The sequence below is a fragment of the Penaeus monodon genome, chromosome 1, assembly GCF_015228065.2.
Source record: "Penaeus monodon isolate SGIC_2016 chromosome 1, NSTDA_Pmon_1, whole genome shotgun sequence".
NCBI classification, from domain to species: Eukaryota; Metazoa; Arthropoda; class Malacostraca; order Decapoda; family Penaeidae; genus Penaeus; species Penaeus monodon.
In genome coordinates, this window is record NC_051386.1 from 43,396,754 (window position 1) to 43,409,253 (window position 12,500).

Genomic DNA, 12,500 nt, shown 5'->3' on the forward strand with positions numbered 1-12,500 from the left:
TTCTGCCCTCCCCTCCCTCTCTTCCCCCTTTTCCACTCATCATCACCACCACACCACCACCACCACCACAACCACCACCACCACCACCACCACCACCACCACCTACCACCACCATCACTATCATCCTAACCTTCCTCCTCCTCCTCCTCTTCCTCTTCCTCTCCTCTTCCTCTTCCCTCCACCACTTTGTACTCCACATCCTCCTCCCCCCACATGCTGCTTCTTCCTTCTTCCCTCCTCTCTTCTTCCTCCCTCTCTCCTCCTCCCTTCTCTTCTTTCCTCCTCTTCTCTTTTCTTCTCCTCCTTCCCTTCCTCCTCCCCTCTTTCTCTCCCTCTCCTTTCTTCTTACTCTCCTCCTCTCTCCTCCTCCTTTCTCTTTCTCTTCTTCTTCCTCTCTTCTCCTTTTCTTTCTCTGCTTCCTTCCCCTTCTCCTCCTCCGTCTTTCTCTTTTTCTCCTCCTGCTTCTATTTTTCTTCCTCCTCCTTTTCGTCCTCCTTTTCGTCCTCCTCCTTCTACTCCTATTCTTCCTCCTCCTCCTTCCTCCTCCTCCTCCATCACCTTCTTCTTCCTCCTCCTTCCTCCTCCTCTACCTTCTCTTTCCTCCTCTTCTCTCTCCTCTCTTCTTCTCCTCCTCCTTCTTCTTCTTCTCTCCCTCTCTTCCTCCTCCCTTTTCTTTTCTTTTTTCTTCTTCCTCCTTTCCTTCTTCTCTTTTTCTTCCCCCTTTTTTTTCTGCTCCTCTTTCTTCTCTCTTATCTTTTCTCAACCCATTCCTATCTTCTTTTTTTTTTTTTTCTTCTTCTCTCTATCTCCTCCTCTTTCCCCTCTCCTTTTCCCTTCTTCTTCCCCTCTCTCTCTCTCTCCTCTCTCCCCCTCTCCCTCCTCTCCTCCTCCTCCCTCCTCCCCCCCCCTCTCCCTCCTCTCCTCCTCTCTCTCTCCCTCCTCCTCCCTCTCCTCCCCCTCTCTCCCCTCCTCTCCTTCTCCTCAGTCCTCCTCTTTCTTTCTATTTTCTTTCCTATCATTTGCCATCTATATCTTTTTTTATCACCCACACTTTGATGTATGATATTACAGGGCAAAATTCTTCTGTGTCTGAAAAGAAAATGAACTGGAGAAAGATATATCAAAATGACACGAGTTCCTATCAGTCATTTTATTTTTGCATATTTTTTTCAAGGTGCTTAGAGGTCAAGAGTTCAGTGCCCGATCAGTTGGCCACTTTTGGTTTCCTGTTGTGTTTAATCTATTGCTTTGATATATATATATATATATATATATATATATATATATATATATATATATATATATATATATATATTTATTTATATATAAAACAATGGACACACACGCAACATAACATAACATGGACACGCACACGCACACATCACATACACATATACATATACATACACATACACATACACATATATACATACACATATATACATACACATATATCTTCTTTTAACGGTAGGTTCATGTCTGAGCCACCGTGGTCACAGCATGATACTTAATTGTAGTTTTCATGTTGTGATGCTCTTGGAGTGAGTACGTGGTAGGGTCCCCAGTTCCTTTCCTCGGAGAGTGCCGGTGGTACCTTTTAGGTAATCATTCTCTCTATTTATCCGGGCTTGGGACCAGCACTTGACTTGGGCTGGCTTGGCCACCCAGTGGCTAGGTAGGCAATCAAGGTGAAGTTCCTTGCCCAAGGGAACAACGCGGCGGTCGGTGACTCGAACCCTCGAATTCAGATTGCCGTCGTGACAGTTTTTGAGTCCGACGCTCTAACCATTCGGCCACCGCGGCCTTGACGATCATGGGCTTCCATTATTTTTTTCTTAGCAATTTAGAGCGGTGGTTTGCCATTGTCTTCCACCCGGTGTTTTTATCGAGTCACCATCTCTATTTACCCGGCATTGACTTGAGCTGGCTTGGCCACCCAGTGGCTAGGCAGGCAATCGAGGTGAAGTTCCTTGCCCAAGAGAAACAACGCGGCGGTCGGTGACTCGAACCCTCGAACTCAGATTGCCGTCGTGACAGTCTTGAGTCCGATGCTCTTACCATTCAGCCACCGCGGCCCCATACACATATATACATCACATATAACATACACATACACACACATATATACATACACATACACACACATATACAAATACACACACATATACACATACATATACACATATACAAAATACATATACACACACATCATACACACACATATACACACACAATACACACACACATACACCACACACACACACACACACAATACCACACCACAATACACACACCAAACACACACACACCTACACATACACACACATACATACACAACATACACAACCACACCACATACAACCCACACATAACACACATACATACAACAACATATATACACATCATCCCACACACAAACACAACACACAAATACACAACACAACCACAACACATACACACACAACATACATATATATATTACATCATACATATATCACTATATCATAACACATACACTAATACATATATACCATATATATATATATATAATATATATATATATATATATATATATATATATATATATATATATATATATACACACACACACATAACTTTTTTTCAGTCTTTCATTCAATATATATACATATAGACACGCACACTTAATTGTAAATATAGTGAATGCTGATATGATCATGAAATTTAGATGGAGTGAAGGAAGGAGAAAGCCCCTTGCCTCCATTTGTGCTCATACAGTTTTTGTTCCTTTGTTATATATAAAAGATAGAATTACAGACATGCATTACTGATTCATTCTTTATTATTTGTATTGTTGTTTTACACTGGGAGCTATATCCAGATCAAACTGTTAATACCTTATGCACAATAGGGGTATCAGTAGATTTATGAAGTTGAAAGAATGCAATTAAATGAAAAACAAGATATAAGAATCTGATATCTGTATTTCATTCTTGTGCTTGAAGAGACCTGTTACTCACATATCAGATATTGTGCATAAGAAGCAACAAAAGAATTTTGTTATAGATGCTGTTTTATTGCTCTTTTATTGTATAGCTGTAGGAAAGATATCTATTTTTAAAACTGTATAACTATTATGAAGGAAAATTAAACTTCTTTCAAGACTGACTTATGGTAAAAATTAAACAGTAATTCAATGCAACCATTCTTTATTTATGTAGTTATATTCTTTGTAAGGAGATGAATGAAACAAAAAAAAAAAGCACAACAGACATGATTTCCTGAGACAGTAGCCTGGGAAACATATCATTATCAACTAGCGGAACAAGAAAAATTGGTAGAACTAATCGGTAATATTGTGAAGCATGGCAGTCCAAGAGACTTGATTTAGGGCACAGTGACAGGCAGTCTGCTTTGCCTGATGCTTTCAAGGTCTCTTTTGTTATGGTGCTTGAGGGGCTTGGATTTTTTATTTCTTATTATTTCTTTAATGGGGAGGGGGTGTTGTACAGTATATGATAATATAATTACTTCTATTTTTTATTCATTGTTTTATGTTTGCATATATTATATTTTCACATAATTAACTTCCTATTTTCTGATTTCAGTACTTTATTTGGTATTGTAATGAGAGGAAGGTAGGGTAAATAGGGAAGAAGAAAGCACTAGAGATTATGTGAATTATGTTATTCATAAATGCAAGAAAGAAGGATCAGAGGCAGAAGTATATCTCTGAATAGTTTCACAGTGAGTTCAAGTGGTGCCTCCCTTTCCATGTCTCATGCAGGATGTCAGTTGGCAAATTATAGGTTGCCTCTCAGGCCCTCAAGTTGTGCATGCAGAAAGGCAAAAAAAAGGAATAAAAAGAGAGAAAAAAAGTAGATATAGAAAGAGATAAAGAAAAATAAGTTTTAGGCTTTGCTTTCTTTTATGAAAGTTTGGTTAAATGTCTGAAAAAATAGATAAATTATGAAATGTATTTGGAGGATGAAGACAGAATAGGAACTGCCTTCTGAGATGGTAATTACTTCATTGGACCATTATTGCTCAGAATGTAGGTTCAATCAAGGCTTATCGTTAGATGCGCACTTTCTGGAGGTCATAAGACAATTGCATCTGCAATTTCATCTTTTGTTTGTGAGTTTCTATTACCCTGAGGCTGTTCATGCAGGGGAAAATAAGGAATGTGTATACTCACTACTGTAAACTGTTTAGAGATAGTGTTGAAGTCTGTGGTTAGATTATATTAGCAGAAATGCTTGATAAAGAGCTGCTAGGAAGCATATTTTGTTTAAAGAACTTCAGTAGTTGCTTGATATCAGGAAATAAATTTATAGTGAAAAATTAATTATGGTGTTAGGAACAGTAATGACAGCAAAATTGATGGTCAGGTTGTGTGTTAGATATTTGCAGCCAGCTAGTGACAGACCAAAAGTAACCTTAGCAGTAGTGTGATAATACTAGTATCTTATCATATTAAGTGTAGGTTTTGTAATGTGTTTCTAAGGAAATGACATTGATAAGGAGAGAATGCATAGTCATTCAATAGGGTGCATTAATTGTGCCGACTACCTTTCTGTTGGTCATGCAAGAGGATGTGGTTGCAGCACTATATTGCTGTTTCTGAGGTCTTCCAAGTTGTATTGCAAAGACCTTGGCTGGATCATCCTTGGTTGCAGCTAAGGTTCATGCCCCACTTTGCAATGGAAAGCCAGCTCTCTCCCTTTTCTGCCTTTGTTTCAGGTCTGCTTTAACACTCTCTCTCCTTTTTTGTACTAGTTTGACTTGGAATGATACACCATAAGACTTGATGATAATCATTTATAAAAGTAACTTGATCATTCACTTGTACATGGCTCACATATCCTCACAAACAGTCACATACAACTGTACACATTCAAGCATACCTATATACTCGTGTACACCTTCACAATTGTGCATACTCACATGTTCATGTGAAATATACATGCACACACACAGGCACACGCACACATACAGACACACACACACATGCACGCAGACAGACGGACACATGCACATGCAGATACATGCACACGCAGATACACACACGCGCATGCAAGCAGACACACACATGCACGCAGACACATGCATGCATGCAGACACACACACACACGCACGCAGACACACACACTCACATGCACACTGGCACACACGCACACTGGCACACACGCACACACACGCACACATATACACATACACACATAACAATCATACACGCATACGCAACACAACACTACACATCATACCACACACACACATACACAAACACACAACACATACACACACACACACATATACACACATACACACACACATACACACACACATACACACACACACACACTAATACACACACACACACACACTAATACATACACACACACACACTGTGTATTTGACCATTTTTTATTATTTCATAATCAAAATTAGTCAATTATCTACAATGGAGATGTAGGAGAAAAGTATCCAAACATTTATCTCTTGTATTTGTAGAACAAGCTGTATAGAAGCCATAATATAATTAATCTGAATATTAATGTTAAGCACTTGTATTAATGGAATTCCACATATCCAATATGCAGCAGATGGCAGAGGAAGGAAGGAGAGGTAACATTTGTTCACTCATGCATGCAGCTTTGTCCTCATTTTTCTTTTTCATTTTGCCTAGGGATTCATGGTCATTCTTTGCTTGGTAATTGTTTGAATGTGTAAATGTGCACTTTTTTTTGCGCATGTGCGTGTGTACGTGTGTGTGTGTGTGTGCGCACGCACGCTCGCTATAGTGCGTAAGGGTATATGTGTACTCATGTTTTCATTTGTGTTCAGGTGCTCGCACAGGCATGTGCCCTTGTATGTTTGTATTCTTGAGTACATATATAAAGTATAGTAACTGAAATAGCATTACTTGAGATATCTTCATAACATATTTTAACATACATGCAAATATGTCCACATATGCACAAGTAACTACAGATATACAGTCACTCACACATACACACACAGCCCATGCATGCAACATTCACATCCACCCACACAGCACACTCACAGCATTAGCTCTATTGGTTGCTCTTGTTATCTCATTGTGTCTTCTTGTGGTGGTCCTTTTGATGTTTTGAGTTCTGGCATTTATTTCTAAGTACAGTTTTGTTAATCTTGTTAATAGAATCCCTGTAGGTTATCTCAAATATCCTGTGTAAGTAATGAATAGATTTTACATGTAATGTGTTACATATATTTATATATGAATACAATTTATGTGGCATGTAATATATGTGTATATAGATATATTTGTGTAGATGTATATAAAATATATATATATATATATATATATATATATATATAATAGATAGATAGATAGATAGATAGATAGATAGATAGATAGATAGATAGATAGATAGATAGATAGATAGATAAATGGATAGATAAATAGATATATAGATGAATACATGTTTATATTCATTTTTATATGTAGTGTGTTCTAATGTGTTGTAGATATTTTATGGCTGGAAATAGAAAAGGAATAAGCTCTTTCACTCAACAGTTTTTTCTTGCATAAGAGCTTTATTATTCCCTGCCATTTATATAGAAAAATAAATCACTGGAAAAGCAACACAAATCTTTGGTAGAAAAAGCTGAATATCCAGATTTATTTTAGCATTATGTATATAAAAGAATTATTCATATCTTTTGTCAATATCTCCTTAAGAAATTCAAGGCTTTCAAATGCACTTGGTCACTGCTGCTAAGCTGGCATACAAGGTCTCACATGTTGTGACAGCCAGGAGAATTATGCAGAGAAAGCCAGTGCAATGGGCCAGGGATAAAAGCTTGTGTTCATCCCCACCCCACAGCACAAGGATGTGGGCAGGTTTTCTTTTCTTTCTCTCCTTTTCCAACTCTCCCTCTTGCTTGCATGCCTTCTCTTTTTTCCCCCTTTTTTTCCCTTGCAATTTTGAGGGCTCAGGGTCACTGTTTCAGTTCAGTATAATCTGCATAATTTATGAGTATGAGAGTCTGAGACTGTTACCATGTTGTTGTTTTTGTTTTATATTCTGATCTCATGAGAGATATCTGGTTTCACACTTTCAAGTTGTTTATTTTGTATATAGCGACTTGGTGGTGTTCTTAGTATAATTTTCTTTTTCTTTTTTTTATATTTTCATCTGAATATTTTTATCTGTTCACCTTAACCTGATGTGAGCCTTCTTCATTTACTATCACTACTGACTATTATCTGGATTATAGAACATCTTTTTCACATTCTCATTCTCATTCTTTATAGTATTCCTCATTCTCTCTTGTCACTTTTTTAAGGGTTTCTCATTTGTATCCTAATTACTTTTTGTTTCTTTTACTTATTCTGCTTTCTTATTGTGCTTTTCCTCTTTTTCCTCCTGCTCTTCCTCTCGTGCTGCCCTCTTCTCTGAATCCAATTTTATCTTCTTAATCAGCCTCTTGTTAGAGTATCACACATCCTCGTTAGAATCTTCCCCTTCTTGCTTTCCCTCAATTTCTCCCCTCATTTTTCTCCTTTCCTTTGGGGAACAGATACAGTAGCTGATTCAAAAATTGTAAAGAAAGAATGAAAACCTTAATATGAAAAGACAGAAAAGCTTTATAACCAGAATTCTGTATTCCAGGCACAAGCTCCACTATGTCTCACTATGACGAAAGCCAGTCTGAACGCTTGGCCCGGAAAGCACGTGATGCTCCCTTCATGGTGGCAGGTATGTAATTTTCCTTGCAATTTTGCCATTGTTATTATTCTTGGGTATCTTTTTTATTACTTAGTCTTTGGTTTCACTTGTTATGAGCAAGGAAAATCAGCATTGAGTATTGTAAGGAATCATTATAACATGACATAGATACAAGGTACATTAGGTAAATAATTATGTTCCCTTCTCCTTGTCTGTCTCCTCAGGTTTGGCTGGCTTGGTTGGCCTGGTAGGCTACAGCATCTATGGTTTTAAAAACAAGAAAATCAAGACCTCTGTATATCTTATTCACACCCGTGTTGCCGCTCAGGGCTTTGTTGTCGCGTGCCTCACTGCTGGTGTCTCCTGGAACCTCTTCAAGAACCACATTTATCCCAGGCTGTATCCAGAAGCTGTAGAAGAAAAGAAGAACTAGATTTCCCATACATGTGTCCATTAGTCTGAGATAGATCAAGCTCTATTGATAGGGCTTGATGTATACATTGCCCACAGACACTCATACATATATTTTTACTTGTTCTTTATAGTGTCTGGTCATCATGTACACTCTAATGTCAGATTAATTACTTTTCCTTTTTTTTGCATTCTTATTTGTTCATATCATAAAGGATATTTAAATATATACAATTGTAAATGATTGTATTATCAGTCCCTTCATCTCATATAATTTTTTATAATTATATGCAGTAAAGGTTACATATATAGTACAGAAAAGTATACACCAATACTTTAATGTTTTATGGAGTTATTCAGTATTGTGCATCTATATATTTTTTTTTAAAGTCTGTTGTTCGGAAAGTGTGTATAGAGATGGAGTGTTTGCCACATTCCATTTCCTTTTTTTTGTGCAAAACAAGAGTATATAAATTTTCCATTTCTAGATGCATTATCAGTGTTGGTATTTAGATTAACTTCTGTATTTTCTGTTTTCCATGTTTTGTTTTTCTTTGAATTTCTCATGGTAGTCATGTTAATGATTTTCAGCAATGTCATTAAGGGCTTTAATGCAGTTTATATTATGTTATTATAGCATATGACCCTATTCATGTATGCTTCCTTTTAAAAAACAGTAGATGTACAGCAAAAGATAAAGGAAAAATATACAGCACTGGGTGCAAAGGATTTGGAAAAACTGTGATAAAAAGTAAGATTTGTTCATCCTGTCCTGTGGCACTACACTTTTTCATGACTAAGACATCAACTGTTGCATGTGTGGGTAATAAGCAGAAACAGGGACTTTTATTGATGTTTATTTATTTATTGATTTAACCAGTACTTCTTATCTCCTTTGTTTCAATTTTTTTTGTTAGAATTTAAGAGCAGGAGTGTATATTTAGGTTTAGGTTTCTAGCCTGATGGTTTGATTGTGCATAGTGGCTGTAGTGAGCTTACCCTTGTGACGGTCAGAGAAGAGTTGTAGTGGAAGTTGGAAGTTGGTATGACATTAAATTTTATAGGACAAAATTCAGTAGTATACTTGTATGTGTTCTCAGATATGAATGTGAAATTGGGCCGATAAGGGAGCTGTGTGACACTAATATTATTTTTAACAAACTGAATGCATGTTTGTTTCTCATGATGTGGAAGTGAACGTAAATCAAATGTGATGTGACTTCTGTTCTTATTATCACTAATACAGATGTAATCTGGATTTATGGAAAATACAATATGGTATGTAGGTCTCAATTTTTATCTTCATGTTCTTTTTATTTTTTTCTTCTTCTTTTCCTTTCCTTTCTTTTTCTAGTTCGAAGTTGTATTGGTGCAATTTTTTTTTTATCAAAAAAGCATCTTGTATTTATAATTTTGTGTAGATTTTTGTTTCCTTTTCCTTTTTATAGGAAAATTAGCCTTGCCCTCTGCAAGACATATCATACTTCACAAAGTATGATATATGTCAGTTTTTCTTTTTATGTTGACAAAATATCTCTTCATATGCAGTTAATTTCCTAATGCCCACGTGTTTTAAGAAATGTCAATTTAGTGTCCATTTTACAGTCCAAGTAGGCTAACAGAGAATTAGATACATATACTTACCAGAGTAAGTAAATGTCTCGGATATTACTTGCAACAATTATGTTTTCAGTTATGGTGTTTTTATTAAAAAAAGAAAAATTAGAAAAGATCTTCATTTACCATATTTCTGTATTTTATTGATGTATTGCATAGTCAAAGCATATTTGCACACAGCTGTAGAAATGTGTATATATATATATATATAGATTATTCAGTCATAGGACAAAAAATAAAAAGCTTATTGATTTCTCTTAGTTTCCTTTTCCTTTTCTCATGTAATGTATGTGTTTATGTAGGTGAGTAATTATGTACATATTATTTATTTATAGAAAATTTACTGCTGCATCAACATCTAAGGCCAATAGCAGCGTATTCAAAAGAAATCAATAGCGTGAGGCCTGGGGACCAAAGCCCCTGATTAAGAAAGTTTTTTTATTCATAAGACAATGTGTTTGTGGATTCCTAGAATGGGTAATGGTTAAAACAAATAAATGTGCTAGACATCAATGGTCTTATAGCATTATGATAAAGTATTAATGAGTTGGAGAATTGGACAGAAGAAAGGGAATGAAGAGGAGAAGGAAAAGGAAATGGGAGAAGAAGAGATCATGCAAGACTAGTTGAGGCAAGGGCTGAGGTCCAAGGTAGGGTGAAACCCTACCCTGGGCCTCTAGTCTCCATCTCCAAAGCCCCCATGACAACAATGAGCAAGGGATTGGGGTGGATTATGTACATAATGTGTGTATAGATTCATGTTTATGAGTAATGTTTTGTGTATGTGTTTGGGGGTTGTAGTGTATACAATCTATATATAGGTATTATTATTAACCCATAACTGACGGGTAGCATTCATAGAGGCCGGGGCCTCGCTGCCGGGGGCTTATATCGTTGCCCTAGCATGCGCGACCACTCATGCCAAATACCAGCATCCCATGCCGTTTCTTCGTAGTACTACGAAGATATGTTGTATTTTCAGTTTTCATTATTTTTTAAAGTCTCTACTTGCCAAACTTCCTGATAAATCGAGACTGAAGGGTATTTTTGTTGTTATATAGACTCCATAGTTGATCATTATTCGGTCTATAGTCCAAATAAAATAAGCAGTGTGCGGCATCATGGAGTTGAAATCGTCGGTTTGTTGCATTTTTTTTTTTTTTTTTTTGTTGCATGGTAAAAATGAGAAAGTGTTAAAACCACTGGCAGAAAAATAATCTTTTGCCGTAATTGTAACAAAAAAAAAATCATGGCATATCCATACATACTCTATGGCATGTGCATACGTGCCCCCGGCAGATGGTCCCGCCATGCCATGGCATGTGCGTACATGCCACCCGTCGGCAATGGGTTAAATAAACTAACAATTCTGTAAGGACAACTTTTCACATCAAACTTTTGTCCCATAATCCCTTGCTTGTTGTTGTTGTGGGGGAGCTTATGAGGCAGAGACTGGGGCCCAACCCTGGACCTCAGCCCTCAACTCAACTAATTTTGCATGGTCTCTTCTTTCATTTTCCTTTTCTTCATCCCCTTGATCTGTACAATTATCCTAATCCTTGACTCCTTCCCCTTTTAAAAACTTTTACCTTATACTATACCCCATCAGCTCCCCCACTCTATCCTTTTCACTACTATACTACCCTAGTAAACCTCTGGTAAACCTCTAACTTTACCCTAATCATTAACTCACTTCCTTACCTAAGGGCTTTGCTGCCAAGCCGCTTGCTATTGCTGTATTTTGAATATGCTGCTGATGACGTGGCAGAAAATTTTCAATAAATAAATTAATAAATTATCCAGTCTAAATCCAGATACACCAATCTCTACCACTTCCCTGGTGCCTACCCTTCCTCCTCCTCACTTCACCTGTCGCACTGGAGACTCTAAATGTTCCACTCCATTTTCTCCTATCACATCCTCTCCTACACCCACCTCTCCCTCTGCTCCTTGGACATCTATTCCCTCTTCTCATCCACACAAGAAAACCTTTCTTTCTCAGACCTCTTCACCCAGCTCCCCTCCAGAAATTCTTGAAGACATCCAAAAGTTCATAAACATGACAAGAAAATGATCCACTCTCTCATCCATCCTCAAATCCCTTTAGTCCTATTCGCTTTACATTCAAAGTATCTGCCAATATCCATCCTCCTCCTGAAGTTTCCCCTACAACTCTACCTCCCACTCAATCCAAAACACACTTCATCCTCTCCTCCATTATCCTTACCACTCCCTCCAAGACACTCATGTGGCTTCCTGTCACAACAATATCCCTCAGATTCCTTCCTGATACTTTACCACCTTTCCCTGTTCCCTTATTTCTCTCTCTAGATTTTTCTCCTACTTCTACAGCTGCTGTTTCTTACTCTATTATCCTTTAAGTGTTTCATAATAGTTCTTTTCCAGTTTTCCTCATACAGTGTTATTCTCCTTTCCTCAGACACATACTCTCAATTTCATCTGATTGCCCTATACCTTTAACCACATCCTTTTACAAATCCCCACTGTATTCCATTTGCTCCCCCTATATCCTTTTCACTAATATTCTCTCCTGCAGCATTCTACAACCTTTTACAGCTAACACATCGTATCCTGATCAGTAACTCATTTCCACCACAATGCTTTACCATAATGCTATATGACCTTTGATGTCTAGTGCATTTATTTCTTCCATTAACCATTCAGATGGTGTGGTTACTCAATGAGTTCCATATTGAGCCAAATTTGACATCAACCAGTGATGTATTAGAAAGGACTTTCTTATTCATGTTTCTG

The 12,500-nt window shown here is 37.3% G+C and overlaps 1 protein-coding gene across 2 annotated transcripts in view; it reads left to right on the forward strand.

Moving 5' to 3' along the window:
* The window catches only part of LOC119572740 (HIG1 domain family member 1C-like), an 11,395-nt gene extending 1,417 nt beyond the window's left edge, over positions 1-9,978 (forward strand). Inside the window, exons 1-3 of one of the 2 annotated variants that reach the window (XM_037919748.1) lie at positions 5,562-5,607; positions 7,641-7,727; positions 7,922-9,978. In XM_037919748.1, the coding sequence (XP_037775676.1) occupies positions 5,577-5,607; positions 7,641-7,727; positions 7,922-8,130 (327 nt within the window). In that variant the 5' untranslated portion in view covers positions 5,562-5,576 and the 3' untranslated portion in view covers positions 8,131-9,978. Of the gene's footprint in view, positions 1-5,561; positions 5,608-7,640; positions 7,728-7,921 lie in introns of those variants that run through there. The other variant, XM_037919749.1, reaches the window with a different exon arrangement.
* The last annotated feature ends 2,522 nt before the right edge of the window (positions 9,979-12,500 follow it).